Source organism: Hyla sarda, chromosome 11, assembly GCF_029499605.1.
Source record: "Hyla sarda isolate aHylSar1 chromosome 11, aHylSar1.hap1, whole genome shotgun sequence".
NCBI lineage: Eukaryota > Metazoa > Chordata > Amphibia > Anura > Hylidae > Hyla > Hyla sarda.
Window position 1 is genome coordinate 54,431,424 of NC_079199.1, and position 23,291 is coordinate 54,454,714.

General features: G+C 46.2%; 1 protein-coding gene across 3 annotated transcripts in view; it reads right to left on the minus strand.

Moving 5' to 3' along the window:
• Positions 1–23,291, minus strand: part of EIF5 (eukaryotic translation initiation factor 5) — a 61,939-nt gene that overhangs the window by 14,970 nt on the left and 23,678 nt on the right. The window contains exons 1-5 of one of the 3 annotated variants that reach the window (XM_056544944.1): positions 6,299–6,454; positions 5,902–6,098; positions 2,887–3,166; positions 2,698–2,779; positions 2,257–2,429 (exon numbers count right to left, since the gene is read on the minus strand). In XM_056544944.1, coding sequence (XP_056400919.1) covers positions 2,257–2,429; positions 2,698–2,779; positions 2,887–2,958 — 327 coding nt within the window. In that variant the 5' untranslated portion in view covers positions 2,959–3,166; positions 5,902–6,098; positions 6,299–6,454. Of the gene's footprint in view, positions 1–2,256; positions 2,430–2,697; positions 2,780–2,886; positions 3,167–5,901; positions 6,099–6,298; positions 6,455–23,291 lie in introns of those variants that run through there. The other 2 variants (XM_056544945.1, XM_056544946.1) reach the window with 2 other exon arrangements.

The following is a 23,291-nucleotide window of genomic DNA, read 5'->3' on the forward strand; positions in this document are numbered from 1 at the left end:
GGTCTGTGATCGAGCAGACCAGAGCAGGAGATGACCGATAATACTGATCTGTTCTATGTCCTATACATAGAACAGATCAGTATTAGCAATCATGGTATTGCTATGAATAGTCCCCTATGGGGACTATTCAAGTGTAAAAAAAAAAAAAAAAAAAAAAGTAAAAAGTAAAAAGTAAAAAAAAAGTGAAAAATCCCCTCCAATAAAAAAGTAAAACGTCCGTTTTTTCCTATTTTACCCCCAAAAAAGCGTCACTTTTTTTTATTAACATAATTGGTATCGCCCCGTGCGTAAAGTTCCGAACTATAATAAAATGTTAATGATCCCGTACGGTTAACGGCGTGAACGACAAAAATATAAGTCCAAAATTCCTACTTTAATACATTTTATTAAAAAAAAAAAATTATAAAAAATGTATTAAAAGTTTTTTATATGCAAATGTGGTATCAAATAAAAGTACAGATCATGGCGCAAAAAATGAGCCCCCCATACCGCCGCTTATACGGAAAAATAAAAAAAGTTATAGGTCATCAAAATAAAGGAATTATAAACGTACTAATTTGGTTAAAAAGTTTGTGATTTTTTTTTTTAAGCGCAACAATAATAGAAAAGTATGTAATAATGGGTATCATTTTAATCGTATTGACCCTCAGAATAAAGAACACACGTCATTTTTACCATAAATTGTACGGCGTGAAAGCGAAACCTTCCAAAATTAGCAAAATTGCATTTTTCGTTTTAATTTCCCCACAAAAAGTGTTTTTTGGTTGCGCCATACATTTTATGATATGAGTTATGTCATTACAAAGGACAACTGGTCGCGCAAAAAAACAAGCCCTCATACTAGTCTGTGGATGAAAATATAAAAGTTATGATTTTTAGAAAGCGAGGAGGAAAAAATGAAAACGTAAAAATTAAATTGTCTGAGTCCTTAAGGCCAAAATGGGCTGAGTCCTTAAGGGGTTAAGGACTCGGCCCATTTTGGCCTTAAGGACTCAGACAATTTAATTTTTACGTTTTCATTTTTCCTCCTCGCTTTCTAAAAATCATAACTTTTATATTTTCATCCACAGACTAGTATGAGGGCTTGTTTTTTTTGCGCGACCAGTTGTCCTTTGTAATGACATAACTCATATCATAAAATGTATGGCGCAACCAAAAAACACTTTGTGGGGAAATTAAAACCAATTTTACTAATTTTGGAAGGTTTCGCTTTCACGCCGTACAATTTATGGTAAAAATGACGTGTGTTCTTTATTCTGAGGGTCAATACGATTAAAATGATACCCATTATTACATACTTTATTATTGTTGCGCTTAAAAAAAAAAAAAAAAAAATCACAAACTTTTTAACCAAATTAGTACGTTTATAATCCCTTTTATTTTGATGACCTATAACTTTTTTATTTTTCCGTATAAGCGGCAGTATGGGGGCTCATTTTTTGCGCCATGATCTGTACTTTTTTTTGATACCACATTTGCATATAAAAAACTCTTAATTTTTTTATAATTTTTTTAATATAATGTATTCAAAAAGTAGCAATTTTGTACTATTTTTTTCGTTCACTGTACGGGATCATTAACATTTTATTTTAATAGTTCGGACATTTACGCACGCGGCGATACCAAATATGTCTATAAAATTTATTTTTAACGCTTTTTGGGGTAAAATAGGAAAAACGGACATTTTACTTTTAATTGGGGGAAGGGATTTTTTTTTTTTTTTTTTTTTAAACACACACACTTGAATAGTCCCCATAGGGGACTATTCATAGCAATACCATGATTCCTAATACTGATCTGTTCTATGTATAGGACATAGAACAGATCAGTGTTTTCGGTGATCTTCTGGTCTGCGCAATCTCAGACCAGAGCAGGAGACTCCTGGAGCCGGACGGAGGCAGGAGAGGGGACCTCCGTGCGGCGTTCTGAATGATCGGATCCCCGCAGCAGCACTGCATGCGATCCGATCATTCATTCAAATCGGGCAGTTATGACAGCTGCCTAAATGCAGAGAAAAGAGTCACCTAAGAATATGCATCTTTATGGGGTAACTGAAACCACAATCATTTTCTCTACAGCCAAATCCAGACCTCAATCGTTATTCTGGTCAGTTAAACAATTCAGGTTTGGTGGGAGGAGAACCATAAACAATGCTTACACTGAAGCCCAAGCAAAATTTGTCTGTTTGTCCATGAAATAGATTGTAAGCCATTATAAGATCATAACCAATAAGAATTAGCAGCAAATTCAACTTACCAGATCAGTTTCAGGGTTCTCGCACTCAGGACATAGAACAAACTTTTTAATGAATCCATCCAACATGTCTTGCAGCTTATTTGCCTCATGAGATCCATTGACAATGTAACGGTCATTCTTAACATCAAACTGGGTCTGTGCTCCCAGCTCACAACCAAAAAATTTGGTGGGATCTGTGATAGAGGAGAATGTGTTTAACAGGCAAACAGTCACCCCTTACAAACACACCATTATCCTTCATTTAAAACTGTCAACATATTTTAAAAGGGGTTCTGGTGTTGCAGGAAAAGACAATTTTAAGACAACCCATTTAAACAAGCACTAAAAATAAAATGTATTTTCCCCAAACAGCACACAACATTCCAAGTTGCCTTGACATCATAGGCTTCATGACTACCAAGACAAAAATTGTTTAAATTAGCTGCAAGCCACTTCACTTACACGTTGGAGGCCGATTAAGCGCCTTTGCAACGTCAACCATGTTGACTATTACTGTCTTTATTCCATTTCCTTTGCCCTCTACCTGCAAGAACAGAAAAAAAAAAGTTACAAAAATACTGACAGACAACTCATTCAGATACGTTTGCAGTGGAAGAAGAAAAAAAAAAGAAAAAAAAAAAGACACATTACCTTGGCAATCAGACGGGGCATTTTGTACCGATAGAACTGATCGGAAACACTGCGGTTGACGTTGACAGACATTTTGGTCTATTACTGTCTCTTTCAATAAGAGGAAAAGCTCTTTGATTGCAACTTTTTGGTATCTTCTGTCTGGAGAAGACTGGATGACATAAACGAGTGCAAGAGTTCTCGGTCTCTGACATGAAAATAATTTCGCCACCGAGGCTGTGAGCTTCTTGTTTGTATGCTATGTTTCCCCAATACAGGTACCAATGGCTGCGCAACAGCTCTGAATAAAAAATAAATAAAACAACATTTGTATCAGTTTGTTTCCAGTAGAACAAGCCTAGAAAGTTGTAGTGGTTTTAACTTGGTGTTACGCTTTTTTTAAATGCTAGTGTAAGTCATGTATTGATTGGTGCCGAGACCTTTACCCTATCACTAGATTAGACAGAGAGAAGCATTTCTGCAGGAGACCAGTTCTCTAAATCAGCCTCCTGAAGCAAGGAGAGACACACGGAAAAAGAATGCTCGGCTGATCTCTGCCCCAATCAAAATGTTTAACAAGTAAATTTTTTTTTTTTTAAAGACTAAAAGATAGATAGATAGATAGATATATATAGATATATATATATATATATATATATATATATATATATATTTATTTATTTTACACACACAGACTTCTAGATAACAATTGTTCTATCTACATGCTGATTAAATTCCTTGAGGCAAACTGTTTCCTATAGAGAAGTCAAGTTGGGCTTCAAGCTTTGCCAAACAGAATAACCAAGTGTAAAAGGTGGTTAAAAATAAATAAACAGACCTTCTTTAAAACCTGTTCACAGAGGGGAAGGGGGGCAAACACATTCCTCGCTCCCACACCGCTGCAACAGAGCTCCACTGTCCAGCACTTCTGGGTTTGGAGACATGACACCTGCTCAGCAAATCAGTGGCTGGGGCAGGACATCACTGGGCTGCTGATTGGATAAGTAATGAGTGGTGGACGGCAGAGCTCAGTTGCTTAGTGTTGGAGAGAGGAAATTTAACTAACTCTCCTGACTAGTAGGGTTACCCCACAATTCAGTTTTAATTAACCTATCCTTTGGATTGGGGATAAACCCTCTAAGGCTGCCAAAAAACTAGTTTTGATTGGCTCTTTCCTGGAAAGGGGGGGGGGGGACGCACACCAAAAATGTAGGCTTGGAGTTTAATGAGGGAATATTCCTTATTGAACCAACTTTCAGTCTAACAGCAGTATCATATCTGCAGCTACCCCGGTCAGCCAGCTTTTCAGGCTTTCCTTACACTGCATTCAGCAAAGGTATAACATAGGAGGATTTCTGTTGTATGAGCACGACAGCCTTTTACTGAATCTTGTCCAGCAGTGTTTCCCACCAATCAGCATGCATCCTGCTGGTGCAAGTGTACAGCCATCAGCATGCTGGGATTTGTAGTTTGACAACTTCTGGAGGAACACTGTAGCCCCACCCACCAAAACAGACCTTGGAATGCTGCACCATATATACTGTCCCATTACTATAGTCATGAAGAAAAAGGATAAGAGCATTTACAACATACATATGGCTTGTGTGTATGCTCAGACAAGCTAAAAGGGAAAAAAAAAAAAAAAGTTTCAACTACTCTATGGAGACAGCCCAGAGCTGAATTCATAGTTGTTTGCCTTGGGGGTTGAATCCCTGCAGTTGTTAAGTTTAAGACCGGGGTCTAAAACGTGCGGAACTAAATTTTGCAGCCCACTGCAAAGGGCTGGATGAAGTTACAGCTCCAGACCCCTATGTTAAAATTGGCCCAGAGGCCTGCTGCATAGGCGGCCAGGCACTTGCACTGTGGTCACAGAACACTGACCGCAGTTGCGAGTGGTGTGACCGCTGCCGCACAGAGCTTGTATGCTTTTACGTCAGAGTCTAGCTGCGCCACGCTAAGGACAGCGCTGATGTCGAGAAGGAAGACCGTGTTAGAAAAACAGCAGAACACAGGAGCCCTCTCGGTACATTACATAGTGATTGATTTAGGGTGGATAAGGCATGGGGAACCGTAATAGAGAAGGGAGTCCAGGAATAAGGCACAGTGAAAAGGTGTGAGGGCAGTGCAAGAAAGGATTGAGGAACTGTAATGGAGAGGAAGGGGGATGCAGGCATGAGGCAGTTATGAAAGATGCAGGCAGGAGGAACAGTAATGGAGGGGGATAAAGGAGTGAAGCATTGTAATGTGTATTAGTTCAGAGGGCGCAGTGAGACAGAATTATATTTATAGGATGCAATGTGAGGCAGGGTTAAAGTCAGCACATGATGGGGGCATTATATGTGAGAGGCCTCACCCAGTTGCTACCTCCAGTGGCCCCCAGATTACTTGAGTTTAAGGTAAACTACTGCCCCCCAGTATAACACCAGCTAAGGCTGAACATGACTGAGCCCTGGACCACAAGTGTGACAGGATAAGGAAAAAGGAACACACTTGAGAACTTTGATCTACATTGCCCATGTTAAAAGGCGAGCATGCCCTACAAAGCCTGTGCCAAGCCCATACACTCACATCCCTGTTCCATTAGCAGCATATGTTCACTAAGCCTGACATCACAGTAGTAGAAAGCCTAAGAGGCAAGGTATAGAAATAATGCATGGAAATAACATAGGAATACACCCCCATCCATCCAGCCTGAGCTCTAGGGATAAACACACAGGGGAGGGAGCGCTGATGACTCACAACTGCAGCACTGAGTCAGCCCTGCCAGGTCACGCATGCGCAGTGAGCCTCCTCTGCTCTTCTCCCCACCATACACCCACCTCCCTGCACCCGCCACACAGGGCTCCCTACACCCAGTGGGGCACCACACCTCAGCTATGTATCTCCTCCAGCGCCCATTATACAGTGCCCGAGAAACCCCTCCACCCGCTCCACAGCGACCTGCGTCACGTCCTCGAGTCATGAGGCGCGGCCGCCATTTTACCTCAGCGTCCCCGCCATCCCGCACTCTCCTCTCACACTCGCACAAGTACTCACCGTTTTCGTCCAATAAAGACATAAACACAACGCTGCTCGCCCTTGGGTGCGATGAACGGAGAAGGGCAGAATGAAGCAACGGATACACCGCGGAGTATGGACGGCACAGCGCAGAGCTGGCCACGGCACTGGACACGGGCCGAGCGGAGCCGGAGCCTTTTAAACACCAAGCGGGAGACACCCTCCGAGTGGAGAACCTGGGGCACAAACCGGTCACATCGTTAATTCCAAGGGAGGGCGATGACGAAAAACAATGAACTTACACACACTGCATAGGGTTAATAGACACAGGTGGGCGGGTAATACACGGACACCGCGTGCGGGTCATTACAGATCATTAGGTCACAGGTGCGGTAATTGGCTTCATGTGCGGGACCCACGTTGCGCCGCTACTCACCTCAAGAAGCTTCTAGTTCTCTAGTACGGAGGCGCAGTGACCGAAGCCTCTCAGCCAGAGACCAGCCTACCTGTGGGCGGGCACCGCCTACTCCTATTCTCAGCGGACATTGGACGACGTGGGGGTTCTACATCGTGTCTGATTGGCCGGCTGCTCCAGCCAATCAGGAGGCGTACTCTGGCAGCCCAATGACCGCGCTTTTTCACAGGGCGAGGGAGGGGTGAGGTGTACGGAAATCTCGCGAGAGTGTTGATGAGTGCCAGGCCACATGTGACTGGCCTAACCTTTATGTGTGGTGTATGGTGGAAAGGGCAAGGATAGTTTATTATTAACCTGAACCTTGTTCACACCACAGAGCTATGTAATGATCAGAACGTCTAGTGTATGCAGAGCACTACCTGAGTTGTAGAAAGTAATGTTATATCAAAGGTTTTAACCAGTGGGGTAACAATAAATTTGGGGGCCCCCCTGCGAGATTTTTTGAGGAGGCCCTTAAGCTCCTCCCCCACAAGGTATGTCACGCCCACGCCAATATACCCGACCCATCACAAATTACTCCGCCCATACTGATATGTACTGCCATGGGCATTTTGGACTTATGAAGAGCATCTGTAGGTAATTCTTACATTTGTTTTTGCCCCCGCGCAGCAGCGAAGCGGCACACAATTTTCGGTAAGAGGTCCACGAGCGGCAGCGCAGTGCAGCGCCAGCGGCACACACAGGGCCGTCTTTAATTTTGATTGGACCATGGGCAAGCGATTTTTTTTGGCCCCCCTGGTCCCCCACCTCCATCCCACACACACTCGGGATCAGTACAGGATAAGTAATGTAATGTATGTACACAGTGACCTCACCAGCAGAATAGTGAGTACAGCTCTGGAATATAATACAGGATATAACTCAGGATCAGTACAGGATAAGTAATGTAATGTATGTACACAGTGACCTCACCAGCAGAATAGTGAGTACAGCTCTGGAATATAATACAGGATATAACTCAGGATCAGTACAGGATAAGTAATGTAATGTATGTACACAGTGACCTCACCAGCAGAATGGTGAGTACAGCTCTGGAGAGAGGTTGTGTTCTGCTGAGCTCCTGAGTCTTCCAGTGAAGCAGTGATTTCCATCCGCCCCTCCCCAGGTGTGTGGCAGATACCTGGGTAGAGGGTTTTCCTGCTATGGAGCCCCAGGAGGCTTCATCTTGCACTCCCCGTACCCGGCCGGCGGGGGGTGCAAAGGAAAATGCGACGGCCAGCAGCCAGGATGGGGTGAGACGATCCACCAGGGCCCATCGCCATGTGGGGCCCCCTCCCCCATCCCCAGCTGGGAGCTGCAAGGCTTCCAGCAAAAGTTCCTCTGGGAAAAGAAGCGCATCCAGGCAGAGGAGTGGAGTGAAGGCTTCTACCTCAGGCTCCTCAGAACCCCAGCAATGGGGGGTAAAGGAGCCAAGGGAATCCCTGGAGACTTTCGGATCTAGAATCCAGGCAAAGATGGCCCAATATGAGCAACTTGGGAAACAGCTTCGTGGTCTTAGAGAAGACATTAAGTTTGCAACTTACCAGGCGGATACAGCAGCCAAGGGCAAGAGAGCAGCGTTCACTGCAAAGGTGAGAGCACTAAAGAAAGAGGTGGAGGAGATTGTGCAGCTGAGAGCGGACATTGTGGCTGGAGCCGGCTTCTTCAGTGAGAAGATTCTTAATGAAGAGAGGTTCCCCAAAAAGGGGGTCTCCAGAGGTGCAGAAAAAGAAAGTCACCAAGATGAGAGTGAGGAGGAGGAGGAGATGGAGGGAGGTGAGGAGGGGGATATGAGTGAGGGGGATATGGACACGGGTTCTGTTTGTACCACCACTGTTACCCCAGACCCCCCACTTACCCTCAGTGTGGACTACATAAATCCGGCTCAGGTGGCCTTACCTCCCTCCAGTGAGGACGATGAGGATGGCAGTGACTGTAGTGATTGCAGCAGCTTGGCAGATGGGGGTCTCCTGCGTGCGATTGTTATGCAGGAGTCCCCCACCCGTCTGGAGAACTTCACTTTTGGTGATGATTTGGGCCCAGAAGAGAAGGGGAAGAGGAAGAAAGTGAAGGGCAAGAAGAGGAAGAAGGCACAAGGAGTGAAATTTGTATTTTCTTCTTTCCAGCAACCTGGGTCGGCTGAGAAGTCAGCTCAGGGTGCTGGGTCCCCCAATCTGCCAGACCCCGTTTCTGTAGTGGAGCGGGGCCAGCATGGGGGATACAGTAGTGCACCCAAAATGGCCGCGGGTGCTATAGAAAAAAAAGGGCACCCTCCTGTGAGGGGGGAGGGTGTCCAGGCACCAGAAAATGGCGGCAGTTTCTCCCGTTCAGGGGGCGGTCCCCGGGTTGAAGTGAGCGGTACAAGTCCTGGCGCTGCAGGGCACTCCCCTGTGAGGGGGGGGAGTGTCCGGGCACCAGACCTTGGTGGTTCAGGGGGCGGTCCCCTATGTGCGGTTGGTACCGTTTCTGGCGCTGCGGGGCACTCACCTGTAAAGGGGGAGGTTCCCTGCACGTCAGCTGCAATAGGCGGGGCAGGAGTGCGTCCGGAGGGACAGCTCCTGCCAAAATCCATGACTTCGTGTGAGGGGGCGGTGCCATCCATATCAGAGGCGGAGCCTGTGTCTGCACCCCAGAAGACTGGAAATGCAACCTTAGTCCTGAAACCAGCGACCCTTATACATAATGCAATAGACCCAGCCAGCCCAGCCTGTAATATACAGAGTGTAAGCAAGAGTGAAAGTGAGAGCAAAAATGTGTGGAAAAATGGTAATGTCCAGAGTGTGAGTTATGGTAGTGCGCATGGGAGGAGTTGTAGTAGCAGTGTGGATGAGGGGTGTGCAAGTGGGGTGCAAGAGAGGGGTGCAAGGGGAGTGCAAGAGAGGGGTGCAAGTGGAGTGCAAGAGAGGGGTGCAAGTGGAGTGCAAGAGAGGGGTGCAAGTGGAGTGCAAGAGAGGGGTGCAAGTGGAGTGCAAGAGAGGGGTGCAAGTGGAGTGCAAGAGAGGGGTACAAGTGGAGTGCAAGAGAGGGGTGCAAGTGGAATGCAGGTGAGGAGTGGTAGTGGAATGCCAGAGAGAGGTTTGACTGACACCTCAGCTAAGAACAAGGGTCCTGGTTTGGGATCTGGGTCAGGTCCTGGTTCGACTGCCCCCCCGGTAGTGGCTGCTTCTCCCAGAAGCTATGCCAGAGTCACTGCCGGGGGATCAGGGGGATCCCCATCTCCATCTGGCTCTGGGGGTCACTTGCAACAGCGCCTCCTGGAGGCTCTACGTAGGGGAGACAGGTCAATCCATGTAGAGGGGAGGGGTGAGGTTGACCTGTCTTTTTGGATAGAAAGACATGGCTTAGGCGCATTCCGAGAACATAATGGGGAGGTGGTCTGGTCCCTCCCGACATCCGGGCAGGAAAGTGGCCGTAGGAATGTGGTCCGTTTAGTGTGGAGGGGCGAAGATGCATGTCCGCCTCGGGGTAAGGTGGTTGAGCTCCTCCTCCGGATGGAATTCAGGGCAAGTGACATCTTTGCCCTGATCCACCCCTATGGTACTTCCGAGTTTGACATCAGCTTCGTTCGGCCGGAGGGTTTGGAACTCTTCTGGTCGAACTATGAGGTGGTGAAGAGTGAGCCCGGCTGGCGGGATTTCGCCGTAAAGGCGATATCCCGTCAGAATCTGGCCAAGAAAGTGACCGTATTGACACGTAACGAGTCACTATCTTGCTATGACATCATGACCTGGCTCAGCCGATATGGGGATGTGACGGACATGCCAAAAAAGAACTATGACGAACATGGGATCTGGTCTGGGGCCTGGACGTTTTCCGTCAAACTGAAGCGTTCGGGGAGCACTGTTGCCCACATCCCATCAGCTGCTTTTCTTGGGAGAGACAGAATCCAAGTTTTCTACCAGGGGCAGCCCAAGGTCTGTCACAGATGTGGCAGCCCCACCCACTTTAGCGCAGCTTGTACCGTGCAGGTCTGTGCACTGTGCGGTGGGGTAGGTCATCTTGCCGCATCCTGTAGGCAGATCCGGTGTCATCTGTGTGGTGTCTTAGGACACCCTTTCAGCCGTTGTCCTAGCGCTTTTGCCCGGGCAACTGTCACCTTGGCTGGGGAGAGCAGTAATGTTGCCTCAGCTGGGGAGGGCACGAGTGCGGGTGAAGGTGCAACAGGGTCAGTGAAGAGGAAAAGTCCCGCCAAGCTGAGGCGGGAGGCTAATCGCAGAAGGAGCAGGGAACTGGAGAGTTCCCATGTGGCAGGGGTAGCTTCTGACCCTGCTCCAGAGGTTAGTCCTGAAACTGCTGAGGCCCTGGAGGAAAATGTGCTGGAGGAGGAAGCGAGGAGAATCTGTGGAGAAGAGGGCAGCAAGGCCGATCTTTCCGATTCCTCCCACTTTGAAAGTGTGGATGAGGAGGGTGAAGAGCGGCCAAAAAAGAAGGGCAATAAAAGGGGAAAGAAGAGGTCGGAGCCCTCTAGTCCCCGTGCTACGGACCAGGTCCCAAGCGGAAGCCTACCTGCCCCCCCTCTGATTGATCTGTCTAACCGGTTCTCTGTCCTTGATGACATCTCCTCCCCCTCTTTGGAGGGGGTGGTCGAGGATGGGGTACCTGAAGTGGGGGAGCCTCCGGGGGGAACTGGGCCCTGTCCTGATGGGGCAATTTCCTCAGGGGATGGGGCCAAACCAGAGCCAGATGGAGATGGGGATTCAAAAATGGACCAATCAGAGTCTAAAAAAAGGCTAAAAGAGAAAGAAGCCTCCTCGTCTGGGGATGAGGGGGTAAAGAAAAGACAGAAGTGAGGGGGTTAGGGCCGTCTAACTCAATCACCCATGATGGCGGCACTCACCCCATTGACGCTGGCATCTATTAATTGTGCCAGTATAAAGTCTGATACGGCTAGATTCGCAGCCTTTGATTTTCTCGGCCGTGTTGAAGCCGATATTTTGTATCTGCAGGAGACCAGGTTGTCAGATCTTGCCTCCCTGGTAAAAGCCAGGAGAGAGTGGAGGTGCGGGCCCTCCCACTGGTCTCTTGCGGCTGAGCCGTATAGTGGGGTGGCGGTCCTTTTTACCGCTCCGGTTGAATGCAGACGGGTTATTGAGTTAGAAATGGGGAGGTGCCTGATCTTAGATGTCCTCATGAAGGGACAGGAGCTCCGGCTCATTAACATCTACGCCCCACAAACCAAGTGGGGCCGCAAAGATCTCTTTATGAGGATCAAGCCCTTCCTTTTTACTAGCCGGCAAGTGATCTTTGGAGGGGACTTCAATACTGTCACAAGGTCCCAAGATAGGAGAGGTTCCAATGGTCCGCTGGCTTACGATAGCATAGCTCTAAATAATATAGTTAGGGAAGCTCGCCTAGAGGACGCCCACATCCGGAGCCCCTCAGGCCACGCGGGTTTCACCTATCATCGAGGTAGCTGCAGGTCTAGGATAGACAGGTTTTATTTAAAGGAGGAAGCCGTCTCTTCCGCAGTGTCCGTGGTTGAGGTGGAGTTCTCCGATCACTGTATGATTTTGTTTTCCTTGAATGTTTCAGAGACCCCCCGGATGGGTAAAGGTTATTGGAAGCTGAATTCGTCCCTCCTGGAGGAAGCGGAGGTAAGACAGTCCTTTGAGGATTTTCTTCAGAGTCAGGTACCTTTACTGGACCTTTGTAGTAGTAAGTCAGAGTGGTGGGAGATATTCAAGAAGCGGGTTGCGGGATTCTTCCGCCAGCTCTCGAGCCTCAGGTCCCTGAACAGGTATCGCTTGTATCAGGGTCTGAGGAGGAAACTCGAGCTTCTCGTCTCGACTGGAGGTAGTCGTGATGATATCTCCAGAGTGAAGTCCTTGCTGATGAGGTGTCAGTATGATAGGCACGCATCTTTGGTTTTTGAGAGGGATTTTGGGAAGTACCGCTCGCCCGACCCTTACAGAAACTGCAAGATGTCAGTGAGTAGTAAAATCATCTCAGGACTGATTGATAGTACGGGATCTCTGAATCGGTCCAGATCAGGGATCCTGGAGGTCGTCAGATCCTTCTACTTGCACCTCTTGGGGAGGAAGGATCTAGATCGGGACAAGATGTCGGCTTTCCTGGCTGAAACCATTCCTGAGCCAGGGGTAGACCCCTCTCTTGGCGTTTTGGCAGAAGAGATTAAGGAAGAGGAAGTGAGACTGGCGATCGAGGGGCTTGCCCCCAAGAAGTCGCCAGGTCCGGATGGCTTAACATCCGAGTGGTACAAGACCTTTAAGGAGTCTTTAGCTCCCCTCTTGACTGTGGTATTCAATGAGTGTCTCTCCTCGGGCACTCTGCCTAGGTCAATGAGGAGGTCAGCCCTGATTCTTCTCTCAAAGGGTAAAGATCCTAGCCGGATTGAGAATTGGAGGCCCATAGCTCTTCTCAATACGGACAGGAAGCTTCTGGCCAAGATACTGTTTAATCGGTTGGTGGATTTTGCACCCCGACTCCTTTCGGGGGCCCAGCACTGCTCTGTTCCAGGCCGAAGCACGTTAAGTGCTGTCCTCAGTGTCAGGGAGGCAGTGGAGCGGAGCAGTGCAGGTCTCTGGAAGGGGTACTTACTGTCCTTGGATCAGGCAAAAGCATTTGATCGGGTGAACCATGACTACCTCTGGTCCGTCCTTCTAAGATATGGCTTACCGAGTACTTTTGTTAATTGGCTCAAGATCTTGTATGCAGGGGCAGAGAGTTTCCCGCTGGTGAACGGTTGGTCTGGCCGCTCTTTTGAGGTTGGGTCCGGAGTCCGTCAGGGTTGTCCTTTGAGCCCGCTGTTATACGTGTTCGCAATCGATCCCTTCGTCCGGAGGGTAGATTGTGGACCGTTGGCGGGAGTCGGGATGAGTCTGGCGGAGCCGGATGTCGCCCAGAGAGTTGTGGCGTATGCTGATGATGTCACCATTTTCGTCTCCTCGAGGGGGGAGGTCGATGTGGTGATGTCAGAGGTGGACCGCTACTCGGAGGCTTCCGGGTCTAAGATCAACCGGGATAAGTGTGAAAGTCTCTGGCTGGGAGGGGGGGATCCCACATTTGATCTCCCGGACACCCTTCCGGGGCCCCAAGAATCAGCAAAAGTTTTGGGCATCACATTCGGCCAGGATGATTATCCCACCAAAAACTGGGATGGTAAGCTCCAGGATGCCACTCAGAAGGTGAACCAGTGGAAGGGTTGGTCTATGATCCTCAGGGAAAGGGTACACCTGATCAAATCGTACCTGCTCCCCTTGTTTATCTACCTGGGCAGCGTATGTATCTTGCCAGAGGCTTACTACACTAGGGTCTACAGCCTGTTTTTCCAACTGTTATGGGGGAACAGGATGAACCTAGTCAAGAGGGAGGTTACGTACCGCACGAGGAGACTAGGGGGTTTATCTATGGTAAACCCTGTGGTGTTCTTAACAAACACCTTCTTGAAAGCCAACATCTCAAACCTCTGGTCAGAGAGGGCTTTTCCGTGGGTACTCTCCTGCAGGGAATGGTTTCGGCCTTTCTTCCAGGAATGGGAGACAGGAGGGCAAGTGAAGGACCTCCGTACGCCCCATGGATATCTTCCGGCTTATGCTACCCCGACTCTGAAGGCGATACGTCGGTGGGGTCTGGGAGTGTGGGAGATCAGGACCCAGTCAAGGCAGTTCCTTGACAAACGGGTTCTGTTGACCCACTTCCAGAAGCCTCTGGCGCTCAGGGACTGCCCAGGTCAGGATCTGAGGGTGGGGTTGTTTCTTTTAAACATGAAAAGGATCCCCCAGAAGTTTTGGGACTTGGCCTGGCGCTGCTTTCAGGGGAAGCTATATGTGAGGGACAATTTGAAGTGTAGGAGATCTGATGACCGGGACTGTCCCCGAGAAGAGTGTGTGGACACGCTGGAAAGCATGGACCATTTCCTCCTTCATTGTCCCTTTAATATAGGGGTTTACAACAGGGTGGGCGCTTCCATTGGCTGGAGTCAACTTGCCGGCCTTACCTACCCGGAGTGGGCTTATGGGGCATTCAGGAACCTGGGTGGTCGAGACCGGGGCACTTTATTCTTAGTTAGCTTAGTGATTAGGTACCACACGTGGAACGCACGGTGTTTAGTGTCTACGCAGCGTAAAGTCCTCTCCGAGGTGGAGGTCTGTAGGAATATCACAGGTGACCTCGGGAAGATCAGGTCTTTGGAGTATGGCAGTCTTGGTACCAGTAGGGCTTCTCTCCTATGGAGAGGGTTTTCTTTTGATGTGCCCTAGGTACTAGACCTTCTGGGTAGAGTACCCTTGTTTTGGTTAGGGACAGTGATGTAAGGGGACAGGGTTAGGGTGATAGTAGGGTCAGTTTCTATTTTAGGGATAATGGTAGGGTGAGAGGTAGGGAGGTGTTAGGGAAAGTATGTAAATTTTTGTATGTATCAGGATTGCCATCCTTCTTCCTGGTGGTGGGCTAATGCATGTGTACCATAGCTTTTTGTTTTGTTTTCCGATGTTTAGGTTATGAAGGGCTTACAGGCACCGAACTTGGGCCTAGTGTGGGTTATATTGTTTATGTATGTTATAAAGTTGGTTATGGTTAAGTTGGTTGGGAGGAGTTCTAGGTTGGGTGGGTGTATTTGGTGGGTGGTGGTTTTTTTTTGGTGGACCTGGCATCGGTCAGTCGTGGCTGGACATTGAGAACTGTGGACTCTGACCCATGTACAGAAGGGCGGGTGGTGTGGGTGAAGGGATAGTTTAGAGTAGGATGTTTTATTGTATATTTAGGTGTGTTTCCTGTATAATAATAGGTGTGTATATAGTGTATATAGTTTATATGTATAAATTGTGTACATTACATGTAATTACTATAAAAATATATATATAATTTTTTTTTTTTTTTTTTTTTTTTTTTTTTTTTATCTTGATTTGTGAATTATATATTGTTTATATTGTGTTTATAGTAGAGATAGATATGGCAGTCGAACCAGATGTTATTTTTGTAGTAATTTTTGTATCCAGTTGTGGTTTAGGTCTTGTGGGATAACGTAGAAAACTAATGTATATATGTGTGTGTGGAAGGGGGGAAAAAAAAGTGTGTGTGTGTGTATATATATATATAACATTTGGTGTGCAGTGGGAGTGTTTTCGGTTTGTAATATGTGATTTTTCCCAAGTTTGGGTGTTTTTTGAGTTGTAGATTAATTTATCTTTATGCCTTTGTAAAGTTATGGATCTGTGATGCATGTGTGTGGCATAGTATTATTATTATTATTATTATTATTATTATTGTTATTATAAAAAAAAAAATAATAGTTTACAAAAAAAAAAAAAATACAAAAAAAAAAAAAAAATAAATAAAAAAAAAAGGGGTGTGGTGTGTAGTGGGAGTGCTGTGTTTTCTGTGTGTTTGTGTTTTTCCCAAGTCTGGGTGTTTTTGAGTTACAGCTAAATAGTGCTATTTTTATGTTTCTTTTTGGTTATGTAAGTTGAGTATGCATGTGAGTGTGTTGTTAGATCTTAGGTTATGTAAGGTGTGTTTCTTTTTGTTAGGAAAACTGGGCTGGCCGGTTAGGCAGGATTTATGTTCTTTTATTTTAAATGTAAAGTTTTGGTTTATGTTATTTCATGTTGCTGTTTTCAGTTATGGCCAAGTTGTGCTGGTTTTGTGTTTTTGTTATGATTTATATTTTTCTAATAAAAGATCTACAGGATATAATCAGGATCAGTACAGGATAAGTAATGTAATGTATTTACACAGTGACCTCACCAGCAGAATAGTGAGTACAGCTCTGGAGTGTAATACAGGATATAACTCCGGATCAGTACAGGATAAGTAATGTAATGTATGTACACAGTGACCTCACCAGCAGAATAGTGAGTGCAGCTCTGGAGTATAATACAGGATATAACTCAGCATCAGTACAGGATAAGTAATGCAATGTATGTACACAGTGACCCCACCAGCAGAATAGTGAGTACAGCTCTGGAGTATAATACATTATATAACTCAGGATCAGTACAGGATAAATAATGTAATGTATGTACACAGTGACCCCACCAGCAGAATAGTGAGTACAGATCTGGAGTATAATACAGGATATAACTCAGGATCAGTACAGGATACGTACGGGGGGAGGGGATTATCAGATTATACATGTGAGGGGAGGATAATAATGATTATTATAATCCTCCCCTCACATATATGTAACATCTCCCCCTCACATGTATAGTCTGATAACCCCTTCCTCACATTGATTATCCCTTCACATATATAATATCATAATCAGATTATATGTGAAGGGATAATCAATGTGAGGAAGGGGTTATCAGACTATACATGTGAGGGGGGAGATGTTACATATATGTGAGGGGAGGATTATAATAATCATTATTATCCTCCCCTCACATGCATAATTTCCTCCCTTCTCACATTATATAATAAATCCCCCCCACCCCCACACTATATAATAAATCCCCCCCACACACACACACACACTATATAACAACAACACTCAGGGCCCATGGACCAAAAAAAAGCAAGGGCCCCTGCTAGGCTCTGCAGCTCGTCAATCTTCTGCCATGCTCCTATTCCACCCAAATCCCACACACAATAAACTAAAATTTATATATATAAGAAACACTTTGACAAAGTTAAATTTCCATGACCAATAATACTGGTATACAAGGAGTAAATATATACCACCACACAATAACTGGATAATACCGCCATACTGTACTGAATAAAACCACTATACACAGACCAGTATACTATAAAGGATCTGTATAAGTGATTATATACAGGACCATATGGCGGTAGATATCAGCTGCACACAGGATGTATATACCATATAAGTGATTGCAGTTACATTTTGGGACTCACAATTACGTCTTTTCTGATCAGCAGCGTCCTCTTTCCTTTTCTTCTCCGTCCTGATAAGACCGCCATGTGGATCTCTTAGCATCTGCAGGAAAAACATGTCAGACTCTGCATATATTCAGTGCCCTCCTCTACACAATCTTTCCATCTATATACCCACAAACTGTAATAATGCCCCCCTTGGTGTCCTGCACAGTAAACGGGCAGGTAGGTAGGTAGCCAGGTAAATAGGTAGGTAGATCAGGAAGCCAGATATGTAGGTAGGTGACATGTTCGGTAGGTAGAGGGCTAGCTAGGTAGTTAGGCGGCCATGGATGAACGCCAGGTATGTACATAGTTAGGTAGCTGGGTATGTAGGTAAGAAGTTAGGCATCCAGGTATAAAGTTAGGTAGCCCCCCTTCCCTGTAGGTATAGGCAGCAGAGTTAAACCCCCTTCCCAATAGGTATAGGAACAGAGTTAACCCCCCTTTCCCCGTAGGTATAGGCAGAGTTAAAAAAAAACTCCCCCTGTTTCCCATAGGATAGAGGCAGAGTTAAACCCCTTTTCTTCCATAGGTATAGGCAGATTCCCCCCCCTCCCTCTTCCCAATTGGTATAGGCAGAGTTACCCCCCTCTTCCCCATTGGTATAGGCAGTTACCCCCCCCCCCCCTATGGAGGTATATGTAGAGTAACCCCCCCCTCCCCCATAGGTATATGTAGAGTAACCCCCCCCTCCTCCCCCATAGGTATATGTAGAGTAACCCCTCCTCCCCCATAGGTATATGTAGAGTAACCCCCCCTCATCCCACATAAGTATATGTAGAGTACCCCCCCCTCCCCCATAGGTATATGTAGAGTAACCCCCCCTCTCCCCCATAGGTATATGTAAAGTAACCCCCCCCTCCCCTCCCCCATAGGTATATGTAGAGTAACCCCCCTCCTCCCCCATAGGTATATGTAGAGTAACCCCTCCTCCCCCATAGGTATATGTAGAGTAACCCCCCCCCTCATCCCCCATAAGTATATGTAGAGTACCCCCCCTCCCCCATAGGTATATGTAGAGTAACCCCCCCTCTCCCCCATAGGTATATGTAAAGTAACCCCCCCCCCCCCCTCCCCTCCCCCATAGGTATAGGCAGAGTTGAGAAAAAATAAATAAAAAAATTATGCTCACCTGATGTCCCACGCAGTGATCTCCTCAGCTGCAGGGCCGCGTCTTCTCCCCTCCACAGTACAGGTGCCGATGAGTGACGTCACCGGCGCCTGTACTGCTTGCTGCGTGGCGGCGGAGGTCACGTCTCCTCTGTGTAGCTGCAGATCCGGCTCACACAGAGGGGACGCCTTCTCCTGTATGTGCGTGTATCGCGCATACAGGAGAATGTAGTGCTGTCTGCTGGGGATCTGGGATGAGTGTCCCGGATCCTCAGTAGTGGTGATGGCGGCGGCTGCGGCGGGTCAGTCCGCCCCTGGCACCCCCCTTGTGAGCGGCACACGGGGCGGGCCGCCCCCCCCCCCCTTAGTACGCTACTGGGGCCAAGGGGCCCCAGCCTGGACGGGGCCCCCCCCCACCGCGGGGGCTGCGGGGGCCCCCGCTACGCCGCTGGTTTTAACCCCTTAAGGACCCAGCCAATTTTCACTGTAGGACACGGCCATTTTTTGCACATCTGACCACTGTCACTTTAAACATTAATAACTCTGGGATGCTTTTACCTTTCATTCTGATTCCGAGATTGTATTTTCGTGACATATTATACTTTATGTTAGTGGTAACATTTTGTCGATACATGCACCATTTCTTGGTGAAAAATTCCAAAATTTGATAAAAATTTTAAAAATTTAGCATTTTTTTTTACTTTGAAGCTCTCTGAATATTCCAAAAAAATTATATATTGATTCCCATATACAATATGTCTACTTTATGTTTGCATCATAAAGTTGACATGTTTTTACTTTTGGAAGACATCAGAGGGCTTCAAAGTTCAGCAGCAATTTTCCAATTTTTCAAAAAAAAATTCAAAATCTAAATTTTTCAGGGACCAGTTCCGTTTTTAAGTGGATTTGAAGGGCCTTCATATTAGAAATACCCCACAAATGACCCCATTATAAAAACTGCACCCCTCAAAGTATTCAAAATGACATTCAAAAGGTTTGTTAACCCTTTAGGTGTTTCACAGGAATAGCAGCAAATTGAAGGAGAAAATTCAAAATCTTCATTTTTTACACTGGCATGTTCTTGTAGACCCAGTTATTGAATTTTTACAAGGGATAAAATGAGAGAAATCTTCCTAAAATGTGTAACCCAATTTCTCTCGAGTAAGGAAATACCTCATATGTGTATGTCAAGTGTTTCGCGGGCGCAGTAGAGGGCTCAAAAGGGAAGGAGCGACAGTGGGATTTTGGAGAGTGAGTTTTTCTGAAATGATTTTTGGGGACATGTCACATTTCGGAAGCCCCTATGGTAATAGGACAGCAAAAAAAAAAAACCCACATGGTATACTATTTTGGAAACTACACCCCTCAAGGAACGTAGCAAGGGGTCCAGTGAGCCTTAACACCCCACTGGTGTTTGACGACTTTTCGTTAAATTTGGATATTAATTTTTTTTTTTCACAAAAATGCTAGTTTTCCCTCAAATTAAATTTTTTTACAAGGGATAATAGGACAAAATGACCCCCAAAATTTGTAACCCCATCTCTTCTGAGTATGGAAATACCCCATGTTAGGACGTAAAATGCTTTGCGGGCAAACTACAATGCTCAGAAGAGAAGGAGCGCCATTGAGCTTTTGGGAAAAAAATTGTTTGGAATGGAAGTCAGGGGCCATGTGCGTTTACAAAGCCCCCCATGGTGCCAGAACAGTGGACCCCCCCACATGTGACCCTATTTTGGAAACTACACCCCTCACAGAATTTAATAAGGGGTGCAGTGAGTATTTACACCCCACTGGCGTTTGACATATCTTTGGAACAGTGGGCTGTGCAAATGAAAAATTAAATTTTTCATTTTCACGGACCACTGTTCCAAAAATCTGCCAGACCCCTGTGGGGTGTAAATGCTCACTGTACCCCTTATTACATTATGTGAGGGGTGTAGTTTCCAAAATGGGGTCACATGTGGGTATTTATTTTTTGTGTTTATGTTAGAACCGCTGTAAAATCGGCCACCCCTGTGCAAATCACCAATTTAGGCCTCAAATGTACATAGTGCACTCTCACTCCTGAGCCTTATTGTGCGCCCACAGAGCATTTTACGCCCACATATGGGGTATTTCCGTACTCAGGAGAAATTGCGTTTCAAATTTTGGGGGTCTCTTTTTCCTTTTAACGCTTGTGAAAATAAAAAGTATGGGGCAACACCAGCATGTTAGTGTAAATTTTTTTTATTTTTTTACACTAACAAGCTGGTGTAGACCCCAACTTTTCCTTTTCATAAGGAGTAAAAGGAGAAAAAGCCCCCCAAAATTTGTAGTGCAATTTCTCCCGAGTACGGAGATACCCCATATGTGGCCCTAAACTGTTTCCTTGAAATACAACAGGGCTCCGAAATGAGAGAGCTCCATGTGCATTTGAGGACTAAATTAGGGATCGCATAGGGGTGGACATAGGGGTTTTCTACGCCAGTGATTCCCAAACAGGGTGCCTCCAGCTGTGGCTAAATTCCTAGCATGCCTGGACAGTCAGTGGCTGTCCGGAAATGCTGGGAGTTGTTGTTTTGCAACAGCTGGAGGCTCCTTTTTGGAAACACTGCCATACAATATGTTTTTCATTTTTATTAGGGGGGACAGTGTAAGGGGTGTATATGTAGTGTTTTACTCTTTATTATGTGTTAGTGTAGTGTAGTGTTTTTTGGGTACATTCGCACTGGCGTGTTACGGTGAGTTTCCCGCTAGGAGTTTGCGCTGCGGTGAAAAATTTGCCGCAGCCCAAACTTGAAGCAGGAAACTTACTGTAAGCCTGCCTGTGTGAATGTACCCTGTACGTTCAAATGGGGAAGCAAACCTCCAAAACTACAACTCCCAGCATGTACTGACAGACCATGCATGCTGGGAGTTATACTTTTGCAACAGCTGGAGACACACTGGTTGGAAAACCTTCAGTTAGGTTCTGTTATCTAACTCAGTATTTTCCAACCAGTGTGCCTCCAGCTGTTGCAAAACTACAACTCCCAGCATGCACTGATCGCCGAAGGGCATGCTGGGAGATGTAGTTATGCAATAGCTGGAGGTACGCAACTACAACTCCCAGCATGCCGAGACAGCTGTTTGCTGTTTGGACATGCTGGGATTTGCAGTTTTGCAACATCTGGAGGGCTACAGTTTTAGAGAACACTGCAAGGTGATCTCCAAACTGTGGTCCTCCAGCTGTTGCAAAACTACAAATTCCAGCATGCCCTGACAGCAAACAGTTGTTTGGGCATGCTAGGAGTTGTAGTTTTGCAAGATCTGGAGGGCTACAGTTTAGGGACCACTATATAGTGGTCTCAAACTGTAGCCCTCCAGCTGTTGCAAAACTACAACTCCCAGCATGCCCAAACAGCTGTCTGGGCATGCTGGGAGTTGTAGTTTTGCAACATCTGGAGGGCTACAGTTAGAGACCATTGTATAATGGTCTCAAACTGTACCCTCCAGATGTTGCTAGGCAACTCACCGGCCTCCGTCTGATCCAGCCGCACGTCATCGCCGCCCGCCGATCTCCTTCGCCCGCAGCCTCCGTCGCCCGCCCGGATCGGTAAGTGGATCTTCGGCGCCGGTCCCCGTTGTTTCCCTGTCCTGCCCCACCTATTGTGGGTGGGCAGGACGGGGAAAACGAAAGTTAACCCCCCCGCCCCCGATTTGCTATTGGTGGTCGCATCTAGACGACCAATAGCAGGGATAGGAGGGGTGGCACCCCTGCCTCCTCACTCCTATGCCTTCAGGGGGATCATGGGTATCTTAGACAGCCGCGATCCCCCTTATATTCCGGGTCACTATAGACCCGTAATGACCCGGAATCGCGCAAATCGCAAGTGTGAATTCACTTGCGATTTGCCGTGATCGCCGACATGGGGGGGGGTCTGATGACCCCCCTGGGCGTTTGCACGGGATGCCTGCACGGGATGTCATGGGCCGGAATTCTCCATGACGTACGCGTACGTCATGGGTCCTCAAGTACCAGGGTGTCATGACGTACACGTACGTCAAGGGTCCTTAAGGGGTTAAAGGAGATCTGTTGCACAAAAAAGTGTAAAATAAATGTAAAAAAAAAGTTTGTAAAAAAATTAGAAAAATCCCCTCCCCCAATAAAGTTTTAAATCACCCTTTTCCCCCATATTAATACATAAAAGCTTAAAAAAAAACTATAAATAATAAACACATTTGGTATTGTTGCGTGCCTAAATGTCTGACCTATAAAAATATAATGTTAATGATCCCCTATGGCGAACGACATAAACGTAAAAAAAAAAAAAAAAAAATGTCTGCTTTTTTTGTCACATCAAACTGAATCAAAAAGTCACATATACGCAAATCTGATACCAAAACAAACTAAAAATCATGGTGCAAAAAATGAGCCCCACACACCCCTGAATACGGAAAAATAAGGAAGTTAGCGCTGGTCAAAATAGGGCAATTTTAAACATACTGATTTTGTAAAAAAAAGTTAGAGATTTTTTAAAAGCAGTACAATTATAGAAAAATATGTAACCATGGGTATCATTTTAATCGTATTGACCCAGAGAATAAAGAAAACATGTATTTTTTAACGCAAAGTGTACAGCGCGAAAATGAAACCCCCCAAGTTGGCTAAATTATGATTTTTGTTTACATTTCCTTACACAAAAAATATTTTTTGGGTTTACCATATATTATAGGGTAAAATGAGTGATGTTATTACAAAGTACAACTGGTCATGCAAAAAACAAGCCCTCATATGGGTCTGGGAATGGAAATATGAATGGAATGGAATGAGTTATGAATTTTAAAAGGCGAGGAGGAATAAACAAAAATGCAAAAATAAAATTGGCTGCGTCCTTAAGGTGAAAATGGGCTGAGTCCTTAAGGGGTTAAGGGGCTGTAGTCTCCACACCAGTTCTCTTTCCCTTGATTCCTGGACAAGAAAGCAAGCACAAGTCCTCTACAAGTTCAGTCCAGCTAGGCCAAAGCCTACAAGTCTGCAGCCACATCTAATCTGTAAGTCTTCTAT